The sequence below is a fragment of the Diorhabda carinulata genome, chromosome 5 (genome assembly GCF_026250575.1).
Source record: "Diorhabda carinulata isolate Delta chromosome 5, icDioCari1.1, whole genome shotgun sequence".
NCBI classification, from domain to species: domain Eukaryota; kingdom Metazoa; phylum Arthropoda; class Insecta; order Coleoptera; family Chrysomelidae; genus Diorhabda; species Diorhabda carinulata.
In genome coordinates, this window is record NC_079464.1 from 30,858,045 (window position 1) to 30,876,765 (window position 18,721).

The 18,721-nt window shown below is 28.9% G+C and overlaps 2 protein-coding genes across 2 annotated transcripts; one reads left to right on the plus strand and one right to left on the minus strand.

The window, feature by feature from the left end:
• Nucleotides 1–7: 7 nt before the first annotated feature.
• LOC130893944 (vesicle transport through interaction with t-SNAREs homolog 1B) lies at nt 8–547 on the plus strand. The gene has a single exon (XM_057800404.1). It carries the CDS (start codon nt 93–95, stop codon nt 441–443), a length of 351 nt encoding a protein of 116 aa, XP_057656387.1. The 5' UTR covers nt 8–92; the 3' UTR covers nt 444–547.
• A 233-nt stretch (nt 548–780) lies between these two features.
• LOC130893820 (RNA-binding protein pno1) lies at nt 781–1,677 on the minus strand. Its single transcript, XM_057800223.1, has 2 exons — nt 1,191–1,677; nt 781–1,142 (listed from the first exon to the last, which is right to left on the minus strand). Exons 1-2 carry the CDS (start codon nt 1,560–1,562, stop codon nt 798–800), a joined length of 717 nt encoding a protein of 238 aa, XP_057656206.1. The 5' UTR covers nt 1,563–1,677; the 3' UTR covers nt 781–797.
• Nucleotides 1,678–18,721: the final 17,044 nt, after the last annotated feature.

The window sequence follows — 18,721 nt, forward strand, 5'->3', positions numbered from 1 at the left end:
AAAAAGATAAATATATTTATTATTGTCATTAAGATTTCGCCCCTCAAATTTGTTTTTATTATTTAATAAATTGTATATTTTTCGTAAAAAATATGTACGGTCGTGATGATGATTTTGAAGAACAAAATCGACAAATTTTATTTCAAGGTACAGCAGCTCTTGAAAGAACAAGTGAAAGTTTAGCGAGATCGACACAAATCGCTATCGAAACTGAAACTATCGGCAATGAAGTAGTTTCAGAATTGGATTCTCAAAGACAATCACTATTACGTTCAAAAAATAGATTAGAAGACGCTAACGAACAATTAACCAGTGCCAGACGGACGTTACAAAAAATGGGCAGAAATGTTGTATATAATAAATTGTTACTTATTGGAATTATCATATTAGAAATAGCAATATTAGCAGCTATATGTTACTTGAAATTTTTAAGGCAACATTAATCTTATTTTTTATACAGTGTTACATAAATTTAACAATTAAAATATATTCTTGTACAGTAAAAATAATCTATATAAAAGTAGCAATAAACTAATAACCATGTTAATATTTTTTTATTTCCATAGCTAACTAATGAATTCTCCAGTTTCTGTCTTGAAGATAGAAAATTAGATGTTTCCTAATGTATTTAAGAGCTTTATGGAAATTGGGAATAATATAGATTCTAGTGCGATTTTCCTTGGGAAAAACTGTTTTTTTTAATTCATCAATTATTATCAACACAATTTTATTTTTTATAACATTGGGGCACAAAATACAAATATCAATAAAACAACAGGACAATTCAAATAATTTAATCACAATCTTTCAGAAACCCTAGATGCAACATTTCGTAACTGTCCATATACTTTAGAAGGCGGTGAACCAAGAATCAGATTACATATGGCCCTCCTAGCTAAAGCAATATTTTGAAAGCTACCCAAAATGTGTATTTTACTATCAGCTAAAACAATCCTAGTTTTCGTGACGTTTTCTATTGTAAATTTCGTCCTTCCTCCTTTTCCAGCTAATCTTCCTATAGCTCTAGATTGATGATCCCCTTTTAAAGTTTTTACATCTTTAATTTCAAAAGTTTCAACAAAAAGATCATCAAGACGAATAAGTGCGAGAGCATCTTCTACTTCAAAACCATAAATGAATGCCTAGAATTTAGATGTTATTCAAATTATCAATTTTATTGATTCAATTACCTTTACAAAATCTGCGGCTTTTTGTAAATTTGCGATATCTTGAGTTTCTTTGCAGGTCTTGATCTCAACATTTCTAGTTTTAAGATTAAACCTAATCTGAAGTTGAAGATGTTCCACTATAGGCGTGAATATTTTCAACCAGTTTTCTTTCAGTGGAGAATATCTGTGAGATGGTACTGGAATCTTTCTCATGTTATCTTTTGTTTCCGAAAAAGATAGAGACCTCGTTTTTTTCTTTCTTGGCGGTCTAACTTTGTTACTTCCTTCTATGCCATTAATTATCTCTACTTCCATATCTTCTCCTGTTGTAGCTGTTCTTTTTTTAGCCTTCTTTGGTTCAAAATTGTCTGTATCTATATTAATTTCCGCCATTTTATTGGTATGAATCGATACTGTAGACTTTAACTTAATGAGAATTGTTGAAATTGTTTAATTTCCAAATATTTACATGTGTTCACCAAGTAACCTCACATTATAAAAGACCTGTCAAGGTATCAAATTTCAAACCTCTTTTTTGTGGACTAATATGACAAAGCTATTTAGCTATTCAAATATTAAATGTGCAGTAAGTAGACAACAACATATACATTATGATGTATTGCTAGTAATATACTGTTTGTTCTACTAATATTTATTATTAAAAATATTAATTTTTCTGTGATAATAGACGCATATTTTTATATTTTATATCCAAAACCCTATGTGTTTTACACATTGTATCGAATAAGGTCACTTCAAACTTTCATAATTATTCTTCCCTTTGTTTGATATCAAATTTCCACATTTATGGACATGCCGAGCAAATTTAATAAACACGACTGAAAATGACCAATTCCTATTATTGGATCTCGATAATATCTAAATCAAACTTCAGAAAAAAATGCCACAATTTGGAAAAGATCCTGATGAAAAGTTATAATGTGACACGAAAATAAACTTTATTGTAAATCGCCGGCTTATCTTAATACCTATAGGGTAAAGGATGAAAATTAGTAGAGCACCTCATTATTCAATGATTCTGTAGTTATTTTCCATCAATATTTTATTGAGCTGTCTTATTCGACGATGTAGAATCAGCGTTCTAATTACGCTATAAAGGTCACATCTGCTTCGAAAAGTTACAGAAAGCGGTCACGAATTACGTTACGGGGGTGATGAGAAAGGAATTTCCATATAATCCCGTAAGAGCGGCCTATTGTGTTTTGTTAAAGAGATTAAATAAATAAATTGGCTTAATATTTGCTGTTGGGATAAGTAACGTTGTCTCTATGGAGTTTCAATATACTACGTAGTATAGTTGTCCTTTACTAATCTTCACTAGAAACAGTGGTGTACAAAAAAGATTTCAATACATAAGCGACTCTTTAATGTGTGCGAGAGAGAAAAGTCGCGTAGTATTTAATCAAGAGAAAAATTACAAAATGATGAACATGTATTTTGTTCACTGTTTTCCTATCCCATGGATATAGTAACAAAAAACTCGTTTGAGTAGTTATTTGTAATATGTGAAAATCACACCTCTACACATATATATCTACGCCGATAATACAGTTTCCTGAGTCAAACATAATTGACGTTTCAGATTCAAAATTGAAAATGTAGATGCCGTGGCTTTTAATTTTGTTACAATTTAATCCAATAAATATACAATATTTGAATACATTTTCGAAAAAAGAAATGACTAGATTTGAATATTTTTTTACGTTATGTTATTGTTTAAAAATATCTTAATGCACGCTACTGTTTTAAAATCCTCACATTACGTTTCGTTCAAGTTTGACGTAACATTACTATGCAAATAGTCATGTTATCTATAGTTAGTTTGGAAATCTGCATATTCAAATAAGTTATCTTGATGATAACGTTATCCTCATTAGAACGCATTTAATGTATTTAATATATTATCAGTTGTAATTAAAATTAAACTATAAAACATTATAAAACCAGACGTTCATAAATTTTTTACATAAAATTGGAAAATATTGTGAACGCATAGAGATGGGAATAACTATTTGCAATTGTTTTTCCAGTTTTAAAATAACCGGTTTTAATTTGACCGTTTTTTTGGTTTCCATACTTTTACTTGTTATACGGGGTGTTTTTAAAGTGAGGTAAGATATTATAGTGATCGATTCTTCAAGTAATCTTGAGATGCATAGTTTTTATATGCGATTAATACTGTAGTCAGTGAGTTGTAGTACTATTAACTATTTCTATAATAAAATATGACCTTGGGAGCATAGTGAGGAGTTGTTTGTATAATTCTTCTTCTTTTTGGTGCATAAAATCGACAAAGTATGATATTATCTCTTAATTATTAAATTCTCTTCAATATTTTTCGTATTTGTGTCAATATATAACCGTTATTGGAATATTTCTCATTAGAATCACGAGTCCTACGCATGGCGTGCGGTATATACGACGTCTAAGTTTTATGGACTAATTGTTTCCACAATAGTCGCGTTATTGGGATGATTAACAAATTGTAGAGACCACCCTTCACGAATCCGTGTCGGTATCAAAAGAAAATAACGCACGGAACGCGTGTGTCACCGTCTGTGGCCCTTTTTCTAACCCAACTTTAATGAGATGTTTCGTTTGTTATGCTCGCTCGATGGAACACGCTGATTAAAACGACACCCCATCTTACTGACAATCGTTAACAATTTTCCGGAGGTTTTTCCTTTGTTTCAATACTGAATGCGGTTCTTTTCTACGGCCTAGATTATTTAAATAGCAACCGGCGAACAGAAATGATAAAAAAATTGGAGATTCTAGTCTAAAAATTGATATACGGCGGTGAATTTGACACTACATTAACTATAGATAGTAAAAAATGTATAAAAATGTTCGGATTCAACGTTAATAATCAACATATAAGTTTTTACTAAGTATATACAATATGTACGAAATGTAGAATCATAATTTATATTCAAACTCAATATATATTACATATTTTCTCATTAAGAACGGATCACCCCTCGTATATACATCAGCCGTAATATTTCTCTTCTTCTTATTTATAAATGACATCTATTTCATTGTACGAATCCATGCGGTGTTGGTGTGGTTGTATTTTAATGAGACGCGAGACCATAACGATTGTTATTAGAGAAGATAACTTTCGTAAATACGATTCCTAGATTTATTTTCTTAATGTTATTTCTATGAAAACGTATAATTTTTCCATACTATTACAAATCAAAAATAATTTTACTAATTTTGTTCCTCCTAGTGCTCCGCCCCTGATTCGCGGAATACGTTGTCGCTATTGTCACGTGTCAGAATGTTTGTTCTGCAAACGAGCTCTTTTCGACAGCCCTTCAATATCTCAACTGTAAGCATCAGTACGGCGTCTTTTGTTTTTTGTAGGTATAAAGATAATTATTCAAGTATTGTTACTCGATGAGAAGTTGAGTGAGTTTTGTTGTTTCGTTCGCGTTATCCACTATTCTCGTCCGAATTATGAAATTTATCACAGCGACAAGGATTTTTTTGGTCGATTTCCAATGTTTTTGAATCTCTCTCTCTCTCTCTCTCTCACTATGTTTGTACTTACAGACTTTATTTTAATTTCTTAATAATTATGATAATAGAACTTTTTTTATATGAAATAGCGTTTCGTTTAAGGTATAAAAAAGTTATTTGAATCCAACATTTCGTTTAAAACTGATACTATATAAGTTAATAGGCCCCGAAAGAAAACTTTGTAATCCGCCAATGTTTTTTAAATAGAGCGAGACGGCTATACCCCAGAAATTATTTATCCATGCATGTATGTTAGGTGTCTCAGTCAGTAATAAACTGTTGGTAGAGATTTCTCCAAAGGGGAAGTTTTCGGGGTTGGCAGGGAGACGGTGGAGGCCGCTACGACGCCCCCGGGGCAGCGGTCAATACGGAATGCGCGTGCGCTTTCAAAGCCCATAGCCAACTGCCTCCGGCCTACAGAAATACGTATACTACGCACATTTCCAGCTTGATTTACCGTCTCGGAACGTTTTCCTTTGTGAAGGATTTTCCATCTGTTGTTTTTTCTTTTTGAATAAGAAATCAGTTGTTGTTGTAAGATGATAAAGTATGTTTCTGATTTTCCTTTTTGTAGAAGGAGAAATAAAAAATACAGTATTTTCAGGTGTATATTCGCCTTAAAGAAAATTTAATTATTTTACAAAAGGTACATTAGAACTAAATAATATCGAAATTATTTTTATTAAACGAGATCTTGACATATGACATATTACATCGATATATGGAATCGATACAAAATCGATTCTCGTCGGAATAATATACAGTTTGTAATGTTGGTTGTCTACATTTTTTTCATTATTGGCCTTTTGCATTTGAGTAAACATCGTAACAAATAGTATTAACATAAAATAGAATTTTGAAAAAACGAAGCCTGCATACTTAAAATAAAAACTTTGATACCTCCGGGGTAAAGTCCATTGAAACGGTTTATATGTTAAATACATAGAAGAAAATTCGTAATTGATATTTTTTTATTATTTTATTTCTTGTTAAACGTTTGTTTTATGCAATTTATAATTATGGAAATTAATGCAAATATATTTCCATAGTATGAATTGTTAATTTCTCTATTACGAACAATTTTACCAGTACAGGTTTCAGGAAATTTAGATTCAATATTGTTTATAATTTATTTTAATCGAAATTATCACTTGTTTCTCAATTATTTTCATTATTAACCTCAATAATTTTCGGAATTACATTTTCGGAAGTTCTAGTACGACTTTAAAAAGAATCTTTGAGTAATCTGAATTGTATAGTGCGTGACCTGTAGTAACATAACCTCAATAAATATATTTACGTTAAAATTTATGAATTATCGACGCCCCTGGTATTGGATTCGTAATATTGAAAACATTAACCGGATATTGTGGATAGCGGATGTCAATGATATACCGACCCTTAGTCCACCTCCACCCGCACCCTCTCAAATACAATTCTGTGGTTTTTGACTGAACGCTCAACACGCGTCTACTGTCAACATAATACACTTCAAAAGGCTTTGTCCCTTTTGACAAATAAGTTCGGTTACGACTCTGACATATGACATGATCACTTTATTACTTTTTCGGCGAAACTTCGGATGTTCGACCACAAACAAAAGGGCGTTATTCAATTAAAGACCCCCTTTCTTTTTTTTTCCTTTCGGTAAACTCGATTTTATCACAATTATCAGTTTATAACCTACAAATTTCGACTGTAACATAAATTAAATCACATATTTTGATATCATAATAGAATACACTGAAATAGCAATAAATTTGGCAATACGGTATGGTTAAAATCATTTTTAAATTGTTGGTATTATTGATCATAACCTTATTTTTTTAATCAAACGTTGTAACGATTTTTCAATCATATTCGGCGGGGAAAAATTATTTTCCCTCGTATAACAGTTTAATTAATACATCATGCAATTGTTGTGACATAAAATATTTCAAATATCTACGATATTAGTAATAATAACAATCACGTGGTTCGTATTAGTCTAATGAGTTACAACGTTGCCAAATTATTGAATAAAAAAATCTTTTTATTTATTTATAGATCTTACGATACAGCTATGCAATCTTTAATACGTACACAATGCTTTTGAGCAGTCCAAACCTTTTTTTTTAATGTTTTGTACAGCTTATGGTTATAATAGACCGAAAAATTTTATTAACTGAGTTATAATTATGAAAATGAATGATGATAATGACGTTAATCCTCATAGAACATAGACAAATCAATGAAATAAACTTCAGATGCTAAGAAACTACGTCTTATTTAGGTATTTTTCACTTTCATCAATAGTAAGTTGGCAGCTAACTATAGTTATGATAGTTTCCTTATTTGTTCGCTTTATATGATTTGTTTTATTTAGAATTTTGTTTATTATTCTCAAAAAGACGAATTAAATTATAAATTAAAATTCGGACGGAGCCGAAAGTCGTATAACTAGCAACAAAAAAAAATCGTCTCTCTATGCCTCGATACACACTGTCGCTTCCCAATAAATAGGTTGGTAACAGGGGCGACGGAAACGACGAGGGGGGCAGTGCCCGAGGCAGGGCGTGTCTTACGGTCGTGATTGGTAACTGGGTACGCCGAGGGCGGAGACTTGGCTCGCCCTCGGGTCTTCCCTAGGGGCATAGTTCAGATGTTTGTCGGCGGGTATCTTGATGCACAATGCCGAATTGAACTAGGGGACGAACATATTGTAATTTTTCAATTGTATAATTCGTGTTTGTTTTACGGGGTATGTGCATTGGTTGTTTCGCTCCGGGTGGTTTGGATTATTTGTATCCATCGATGCTTCGTTGAATTTTAGTTAATCTTCATATATACGGGGTACACAAAATATTTTAGAATCGACTACGGTTGGAATTTAATTTATTACACGTAATCTCGATATAAATGTTATAATTGTATATTTTAGACATTTCTTTTGTCCATACTGAAGCGCGTAGGCGTGTACGTCATTACTAAGCCTCCATATACCTACAACAACTAGAAATTTCTTTTTGCAGTAATTGCGTTCGTGGTTAAATATCACCGTTGTTATCTATAAGCCTTAAAGCTTGACCGCTACGCTCGATTCTTATTTTAATCCAGTGGCGTAGGTACCTAGGTTTCGAGTAAATAAAAAGGAGAGAAAATACGATTTTCTCTTTGCGGTTACAACAAACTTTGAGTTGGTCGATCAAGATCCAGATGTTTACAAAGAACTCCATAAGGAAATTACCGAAGAGGTTTATTCGAAATTTATGAATGATGGACGGTCAAATCTACCACGATGATTTTGGATGACGGATGTAGCAGTAAAAAGTTCATTATTTGTCTCTAAAAAATGTTTTGTCCATTCCGAAACAGAACTGAGCAGAACAAGCAAAAGAAAAGGAAAAGGTTAATCACTAATCAGGTCAATTCAAAGTTACATAAATTCTCATTAAGCTGAAAATCAGTAAATACATAGAATTTGAATGTTTCCGTGTATGGGAAAAATTTTATTCAAGGTCAAATGTCAAAAAAATGAGTTTTTCGCGATTATCATCTAATCGGTGAGTTTTATCATGAAAATACCTTAGAGAAAAATTGTAGATCGTGAAATTATCTACAAAAAACGTATTAATACTTTTTTTCCTACGAGCTACCGTTTCTGAGATATAATGATTCAAAAAATTGTAAAAGTTATAATCCGGTCAATTTCGACATTCAAAGTTACATAAATTCCCATCGAGCTGAAAATCAGTAAAATTGTTTAAAATACGATTAAACATAGATTTTGAATGTTTCCCATCATTTCCGTGTATGGAAAAAATTTTATTCAAGGTCAAAAGTCAAAAAAATTAGTTTTTCGCGATTATCATGTAAACGGTGAGTTTTATCATAAAAATACTTCAGACAAAAATTGTAGATCATAAAATTATCTACAAAAAACGTATCAATACTTTTTTTCCTACGAGCTACCGTTTCTGAGATATAATGATTCAAAAAATTGTAAAAGTTGTCGTATTTAATAGTTTCACAATTTTCAGCAGACTTTGTAAAAAATTTCTGTTGACTGGTTGGAACTGTCATAAATTCATCAAATAAATTATCAATTGACGAAGATATTGCTAAAGTACGAAGATTTTGTTCTGCAGCTTTGGTATTTCACATTATAACTTTTTGAATCATTATATCTCAGAAACGGTGGCTCGTAAGAAAAAAAGTATTCATACGTTTTTTGTAGATAATTTTATGATCTACAATTTTTCTCTAAGGTATTTTCATGATAAAACTTAGCGTTTCGCTGATAATCGCGAAAAACTCATTTTTTTGACCTTTGACCTTGAATAACATTTTTTCTATACACGGAAATGATGGGAAACATTCAAAATCTATGTTTAATCGTATTTTGAGCAATTTAACTGATTTTCAGCATAATGGGAATTTATGTAACTTCGAATGTCGAAATTGACCGGATTATAACTTTTACAATTTTTTGAATCATTATATCTCAGAAACGGTGGCTCGTAAGAAAAAAAGTATTCATACGTTTTTTGTAGATAATTTTATGATCTACAATTTTTCTCTAAGGTATTTTCATGATAAAACTTAGCGTTTCGCTGATAATCGCGAAAAACTCATTTTTTTGACCTTTGACCTTGAATAACATTTTTTCTATACACGGAAATGATGGGAAACATTCAAAATCTATGTTTAATCGTATTTTGAGCAATTTAACTGATTTTCAGCATAATGGGAATTTATGTAACTTCGAATGTCGAAATTGACCGGATTATAACTTTTACAATTTTTAGAATCAATATATCTCAGAAACGGTGGCTCGTAGAAAAAAAGTATTGATACGTTTTTTGTAGATAATTTTATGATCTACAATTTTTCTCTAAGGTATTTTCATGATAAAACTTAGCGTTTCGCTGATAATCGCGAAAAACTCATTTTTTTGACCTTTGACCTTGAATAACATTTTTTCTATACACGGAAATGATGGGAAACATTCAAAATCTATGTTTAATCGTATTTTGAGCAATTTAACTGATTTTCAGCATGATGGGAATTTATGTAACTTCGAATGTCGAAATTGACCGGATTATAACTTTTACAATTTTTTGAATCATTATCAGAATCATTATCAGATATCGATAGAAGACCTAATTTTGAGACAATAATGTTGTATAAAGTTTTTGAAAAAACCCAATACATTTCAAGTTATTGGCAATTGAAAATTCGTAATTTTTTCTTCGGTTTTTTGTAAATATCTCCAAAAATATGCATTTTAACGAAAATTTTATACTGAAAAAATTGTAGCAAATAAAAAACTGAATAAATTGGTTTTTTATAAAGTGTTCTAAGTTCAATATTAAGCGAGATATTCAAGATCGAAGTCGGTTTTTTACTTTGTCTGAAATTTAATCGATGTATTCAATGCCATCTAGCGGCGAGCAGATACATTTTATGCTATTTATTGAAATAAGGTTTTGTAGTGCTTGAAATAAGCATTAAAATGAGTATAATTAAAAATCTTTTGCACGTAAAATGAGTGAGTTGTAATGCAAATAAGAGGAACATCTAATGATTTTTTTTTAAATTAATGGGTTTCATAAATGCCATTCCCACCTAAGTCAAAATTAATCGTATTCCGACTAGAATTAACCTCAATATGAAGAATTTGATGGATTCTAACAGTTTGACTGCTTTAGGATATATATTTTTCAAAAAAATCACGATTTTAATAAAAAAAAATTTTCGAATTTTTAAAAAAACCATTTTCTTTTAATAATATCTCAAAAATGATGAGAGATACGTAAAAAAGTATAGGGATAAAAAATGTAGGTCTGTTTTTGACAAACAATTCGGTAACCTTTTTTTCTCTGTCGCACAAAAATTGACGGAGATATGATTGTTTTAATAGCGCGCGGCAGCGCAATCACAATCTCTCTCGATCCCTTTGACCCTTCGCCGTTTTAAAATAAAAGGTTTTTCACTATATATTGTAATAAAAAAAGTTGTAGCCCTTTTAATTACCTTTGAAATGGTATATTATAAGTTGTGATAGCATCAAAATTAAAGGAGTTATGGTCCAAAAACTAATCGTATTTTTTTCTATTTAGTAAACTGAAAATTTCGGAGTGTGAATATTTGGTACAAAATGAAAGTACACGGTAATAAAGACCCAAAAACTATTGTGTTATGTATATATATATATAAAAATATATTTCATAACTTTGATAGTGTTGACGATTAGGCCGTTGTTGTATGCCCTCTAAACTTAGATAAAAAGAGATATTCATAAAGTTGAAATTTGTTATTATTTCCAATTAATTAGGTTCCTATAATATATACGAATTATTTTAGAAATTCATTAGAAATAATATTTCTTCATTGTAGATGTTTTTTGTAAACAAAGTTCAACATAAACAACGTAGAATTCGGAATGAAAAATCGAAATATTCAACTGTCAAATTATGGAAACTAACCTAACAAATTTTCAGCCATCTTGGGTTATCTATTTATCTGAAGTTGCTTCGAGTGACATAACCTTAAAAAGTTTTCAGGTAGAGCCCCATTTCGCCGGCACTGGTTCAGTATATCGTAATGTATATGCGACGGTGGGGTAGGGGAACCGATGGAATGTCTTATAAGCGGGGGGGCACGACGATTTGGCTTGGGGGGACGTTCGTGGTCTGCTGTACAAGAAGGGGTCCGTTGTATAGTTGTGTTGAAGTCATGAGGGCCCGGGGCCGTCATGATCGGACTCCACTCAGCCTCTTCGAGTCCCTACACGCGACCGGCTGCCGCGGGGGTGGTAGCAAAAATTACAAAATAATATTATGTGGTTGAGTCTTGTTCTTTTCTTTGCTTTAACGTGGCGACAATGGACTTTTGTGTTGGTTTTCGGTCGGATCAATTGTTGGATTGATGTACGTAATTATTTTAATTTTATATGCGCCAACAAAAGAAATAAAAATAATTTCGTTAAATAAGGTTTTATTTGAAAGGAAAAAAAGGACTAAAACGACGATTTATTTCCATAAGGAAAGCGGAGAAAGTCGAAATTTCAAATAATCATTTTAACAACAAGTTTTTTGAAAATATCTCAAAAATAACGAAATATATGGAGAAAACGTTCGAATAAAATATTTAGGGGTTGAAATTTTCTAAAAAATGATCGTTCATCACTTTTGACGTATTTATAGTCCCGAATGATATTTTTTTGATAATTTTTTGTTGAAATTTTCGTTTTGCTGGATATTCATCTGCAATTAGTATTTTTTAAATAGTGGGCGCCTCCTAAATATATAATTGGAAATTATCACAAATGTAACTTTTTTGATAATATCTCGAAAACGTGGAAAGATATTAGAAAAAAGTTGAAATGAAAAATGAAGAAAATCGAAATGAGAATTATCAATCAATTATTTCGTGAATTTCCCGAAATTTTTGAATAATTTAAATTTTATCAAATTTTTCTAAATTATCTTGAAATTACCTAAAGATTTTGAAGCTTTTCCAATTTACAAAGTTTGGGAATTTAATTTTTCAAATTCTTAAAATTTTCATAATTATTTGGAAATTTCAATTAAGTTCAATTTTAATTTTTTTTCAAAATTTTCCAAATTCTTAATATTTTTCGAATATCCGAAATTTTGAAAATCATCTTGAATTTTCTCAAATATCTTCGATTTTTTCGGATTTCTGGAAATTTAAAAAGTTTTCATGCTTTTCAAAATAATTGAAATTCCTCAAGTCTAAAATATTTTCCAATTTCCAAAAATTCAAAATTTTCATTATTATTTGGAAATTTGCGAAATTTTGAATTGGGTACAATTTTCAAATATTTTCGAAATTTCCCAAATTCTTAATATTTTTCGAATATCCAAAATTTTGAAAATCATCTTGAATTTTCTCAAATATCTTCGATTTTTTCGGATTTCTGGAAATTTAAAAAGTTTTCCTTATTTTCAAAATTACTGGAATTCCTCGTCTTAAATATTTTCCAATTTCCAAAAATTTAAAATTTTCATTATTATTTGGAAATTTGCGAAATTTTGAATTGGGTACAATTTTCAAATATTTTCGAAATTTTCCAAATTCTTAATATTTTTCGAATATCCAAAATTTTGAAAATCATCTTGAATTTTCTCAAATATCTTCGATTTTTTCGGATTTCTGGAAATTTAAAAAGTTTTCATGATTTTCAAAATAATTGAAATTCCTCAAGTCTAAAATATTTTCCAATTTCCAAAAATTCAAAATTTTCATTATTATTTGGAAATTTGCGAAATTTTGAATTGGGTACAATTTTCAAATATTTTCGAAATTTCCCAAATTCTTAATATTTTTCGAATATCCAAAATTTTGAAAATCATCTTGAATTTTCTCAAATATCTTCGATTTTTTCGGATTTCTGGAAATTTAAAAAGTTTTCCTTATTTTCAAAATTACTGGAATTCCTCGTCTTAAATATTTTCCAATTTCCAAAAATTTAAAATTTTCATTATTATTTGGAAATTTGCGAAATTTTGAATTGGGTACAATTTTCAAATATTTTCGAAATTTTCCAAATTCTTAATATTTTTCGAATATCCAAAATTTTGAAAATCATCTTGAATTTTCTCAAATATCTTCGATTTTTTCGGATTTCTGGAAATTTAAAAAGTTTTCATGATTTTCAAAATAATTGAAATTCCTCAAGTCTAAAATATTTTCCAATTTCCAAAAATTCAAAATTTTCATTATTATTTGGAAATTTGCGAAATTTTGAATTGGGTACAATTTTCAAATATTTTCGAAATTTCCCAAATTCTTAATATTTTTCGAATATCCAAAATTTTGAAAATCATCTTGAATTTTCTCGAATATCTTCGATTTTTTCGGATTTCTGGAAATTTAAAAAGTTTTCATGATTTTCAAAATAATTGAAATTCCTCAAGTCTAAAATATTTTCCAATTTCCAAAAATTCAAAATTTCCATTATTATTTGGAAATTTGCGAAATTTTGAATTGGGTACAATTTTCAAATATTTTCGAAATTTTCCAAATTCTTAATATTTTTCGAATATCCAAAATTTTGAAAACCATCTTGAATTTTCTCAAATATCTTCGATTTTTTCGGATTTCTGGAAATTTAAAAAGTTTTCATGATTTTCAAAATAATTGAAATTCCTCAAGTCTAAAATATTTTCCAATTTCCAAAAATTTAAAATTTTCATTATTATTTGGAAATTTGCGAAATTTTGAATTGGGTACAATTTTCAAATATTTTCGAAATTTCCCAAATTCTTAATATTTTTCGAATATCCAAAATTTTGAAAATCATCTTGAATTTTCTCAAATATCTTCGATTTTTTCGGATTTCTGGAAATTTAAAAAGTTTTCCTTATTTTCAAAATTACTGGAATTCCTCGTCTTAAATATTTTCCAATTTCCAAAAATTTAAAATTTTCATTATTATTTGGAAATTTGCGAAATTTTGAATTGGGTACAATTTTCAAATATTTTCGAAATTTCCCAAATTCTTAATATTTTTCGAATATCCAAAATTTTGAAAATCTTCTTGAATTTTCTCAAATATCTTCGATTTTTTTCGATTTCTGGAAATTTAAAAAGTTTTCCTTATTTTCAAAATTACTGGAATTCCTCGTCTTAAATATTTTCCAATTTCCAAAAATTTAAAATTTTCATTATTATTTGGAAATTTGCGAAATTTTGAATTGGGTACAATTTTCAAATATTTTCGAAATTTCCCAAATTCTTAATATTTTTCGAATATCCAAAATTTTGAAAATCTTGAATTTTCTCAAATATCTTCGATTTTTTTCGATTTCTGGAAATTTAAAAAGTTTTCATGATTTTCAAAATAATTGAAATTCTTCAAGTCTAAAATATTTTCCAATTTCCAAAAATTTAAAATTTTCATTATTTGGAAATTTGCGAAATTTTGAATTGGGTACAATTTTCAAATATTTTCGAAATTTTCCAAATTCTTAATATTTTTCGAATATCCAAAATTTTGAAAATCTTCTTGAATTTTCTCAAATATCTTCGATTTTATTCGATTTCTGGAAATTTAAAAAGTTTTCATGATTTTCAAAATAATTGAAATTCCTCAAGTCTAAAATATTTTCCAATTTCCAAAAATTTAAAATTTTCATTATTATTTGGAAATTTGCGAAATTTTGAATTGGGTACAATTTTCAAATATTTTCGAAATTTCCCAAATTCTTAATATTTTTCGAATATCCAAAATTTTGAAAATCATCTTGAATTTTCTCAAATATCTTCGATTTTTTCGGATTTCTGGAAATTTAAAAAGTTTTCATGATTTTCAAAATAATTGAAATTCCTCAAGTCTAAAATATTTTCCAATTTCCAAAAATTCAAAATTTCCATTATTATTTGGAAATTTGCGAAATTTTGAATTGGGTACAATTTTCAAATATTTTCGAAATTTTCCAAATTCTTAATATTTTTCGAATATCCAAAATTTTGAAAACCATCTTGAATTTTCTCAAATATCTTCGATTTTTTCGGATTTCTGGAAATTTAAAAAGTTTTCATGATTTTCAAAATAATTGAAATTCCTCAAGTCTAAAATATTTTCCAATTTCCAAAAATTCAAAATTTTCATTATTATTTGGAAATTTGCGAAATTTTGAATTGGGTACAATTTTCAAATATTTTCGAAATTTCCCAAATTCTTAATATTTTTCGAATATCCAAAATTTTGAAAATCATCTTGAATTTTCTCAAATATCTTCGATTTTTTCGGATTTCTGGAAATTTAAAAAGTTTTCATGATTTTCAAAATAATTGAAATTCCTCAAGTCTAAAATATTTTCCAATTTCCAAAAATTCAAAATTTCCATTATTATTTGGAAATTTGCGAAATTTTGAATTGGGTACAATTTTCAAATATTTTCGAAATTTTCCAAATTCTTAATATTTTTCGAATATCCAAAATTTTGAAAACCATCTTGAATTTTCTCAAATATCTTCGATTTTTTCGGATTTCTGGAAATTTAAAAAGTTTTCATGATTTTCAAAATAATTGAAATTCCTCAAGTCTAAAATATTTTCCAATTTCCAAAAATTTAAAATTTTCATTATTATTTGGAAATTTACGAAATTTTGAATTGGGTACAATTTTCAAATATTTTCGAAATTTCCCAAATTCTTAATATTTTTCGAATATCCAAAATTTTGAAAATCATCTTGAATTTTCTCAAATATCTTCGATTTTTTTCGATTTCTGGAAATTTAAAAAGTTTTCATGATTTTCAAAATAATTGAAATTCCTCAAGTCTTAAATATTTTCAAATTTCCAAAAATTTAAAATTTTCATAATTATTTGGAAATTTGCGAAATTTTGAATTGGGTACAATTTTCAGATATTTTCAAAATTTTCACATTTTGGAAACTTAATTTCTCAAAATTTTTCAAATTAATTTAATTTTCTTCAAATTTTGGAAATACTTAAAATTTTCAAAATCATTGAAATTCCTAAATTTTTTCAAATTTCCAAAAATTTCAAATTTTCATAATTATTGAGAAATTTACGAAATTTTGAATTAGATTTAATTTTCAGATATTTTGAAAATTTTTCAAAAAACTTCGATTTTTTCCAGTTTATGGAGATTTAAAGAGTTTTCATGATTTTCAGAATAATTGAAATTCCTCAAGTCTAAAATATTTTCCAATTTCCAAAAATTTCAAAATAATTATTTGGAAATTTACGAAATTTTGAATTGGGTACAATTTTCAGATATTTTCAAAATTTCCTAAATTTTTAATATTTTCTAAATTATCTCGTAACTTTTCAAATACCTCGGATTTTTCCCAATTTCCACATTTTGGAAACTTAATTTCTCAAAATTTATCAAATTTTTTTCCGAGTTCCCAAATTTTTTAAATTAATTTAATTTTCTTCAAATTTTCGAAATAATCCTATAATTTTATATAATCTTCAAATTGTCAAAATACTTAAAATTTTCAAAATCATTGAAATTCCTAAATTTCTTCCAATTTCTATAGTTTGGGAAATTAAATTCCCAAAAGTTTCTTAATCATTTGGAAATTTACAAAATTTTTAATTCAGTTAATTTTTCAGATATTTCACAAATTATTCAAATTTCCATAATTATCTTCAAATTTTTCAAATTCCCTTTTTCAACATTTTCAAATTTGTGAAATTCCTCAAAACAATTTCTCATTCCTAATTTCTTACGTCAAAATATTTTAATTATAGCAATGTTGTCAGCTCTACCCAAATATCCCTATTTCTTCAAAATATATCGACATCCAAATAAAAAGTAAAAAAACTACATTCAAAAAATAGATACTAGCACCTATCGAAAGCCCATTTTCCATATAAATTATTCATTTTCCGTCAAATTTCATACTAATTGAATGTCGTATTTAAACCCCAACATCAAACGTTAAAAAATAAGCAGGGCCTGCATTTGTCTCTGTCTAGGTCTGTGCTTAAAAACCAAACCAAAATTACAATTATTGCATATGAAAGGGCTTTCTGAAAATTGTTTGTCGAAAGCCCCTTTGCCCTTCCTTTTGACGATGAATGACAATTCAATAGGCGATTACAGAAGGGTTCGGTTCGCCGATCGCGATTTTAAACTCGTAGTGTCTACTACTCCAAACAGCCGTCACATAAATTCAATGTTATAACTAAACCTGAATGAACGGGAGTTTTATATAATCCGAAATAGGAGGATAACTTAATTTTTTTGGTCTCTAGGACGTTTTTTTACCGGTACCTACATAAACTTATCATCTTTTACTTTGTTTAGTGCACAATAATCGCCACAGCGGATGAGTAGACAGCGCGGTTTTAAAACGCGAATAGAAGAAGAATGGAGTGAATATAAAGGACACAAAGGGCCGCGTTTCAATTACAAATGGTCACATCACCTAGCACTCTATACGACATTTGTTTGATTTACAGAAAGTGTTATTTGGTAATCACTTTAAGCCCCCTTTTCGGTTTTAAAGATTAAAATCGAGGCTTATTAGGCATCATTAACGGAGGGGCTAGTTACCCAAATCGAAATTAGATTTAAGATGATACGTTAACAAACGAAAAGTTCGTAGAAACTGTTTAAACTTTCGATTCGGTTTCCACTTGAAAATCATCGACACCTACAACGCTTAAGTAGAATAGAAATCGGCAGTGGAGTAGAAGAGGGCGATGCAACAGTAATTTTCCGCTAGAAAACACCGGCAAAGAGTCGTGAAGCGCCCAACGGGGCGCGACTAATTATAATTTGAGTCAACATACTTGTGTCGCGTTCTAAGGGCTCGTTCCACCGAAACGGGAACGTTTACGCGATAATTACATCACCTGTTCCTTTATGCCATCCAAATCGATGTTTTATCAAAATAAAAATTTAATTTATACACTGGTAATTGTTATTTATATAAAACAATAAGTGAAAATATAAAATTATTATCTTAAAAAATGAGGAATCGTCATTATTCGTGAAATATTTCAAAATATTTTATCGAAATTCTGTACTTCATCTCCAAGTTCGCCCCTCACGCCTTCCCATAACTGTCAAATTATCGTCATTACGTTTAGATGGAAACTAACCTAACCTAACAAATTTTCAGCCATTTTGGGTTGTCCATTCGCATATTAGTGATATCTGAAGTTGTTGCGAGTGACATAAAATTGTTAATTGTAATTTATATAAAACAATATCTGAAAATATAAAATTATTATCTTGAAAAATGAGGAATCGTCGTTATTCGTGAAATATTTCGAAATATTTTATCGAAATTCTGTACTTCATCTCCAAGTTCGCCCCTCACGCCTTCCCATAACTGTCAAATTATCGTCATTACGTTTAGATGGAAACTAACCTAACCTAACAAATTTTCAGCCATTTTGGGTTGTCCATTCGCATATTAGTGATATCTGAAGTTGTTTCGAGTGACATAAAGTTGTTAATTGTAATTTATATAAAACAATATCTGAAAATATAAAATTATTATCT

Coding starts and splice junctions, on each gene's coding strand:
- LOC130893944 (XM_057800404.1), top strand. CDS start 93: ATGTACGGTCGTGATGATGATTTTGAAGAACAAAATCGACAAATTTTA.
- LOC130893820 (XM_057800223.1), bottom strand. CDS start 1,562: ATGGCGGAAATTAATATAGATACAGACAATTTTGAACCAAAGAAGGCT. Junction 1,143..1,190: donor AAGCCGCAGATTTTGTAAAG/GTAATTGAATCA, acceptor TCTAAATTCTAG/GCATTCATTTATGGTTTTGA.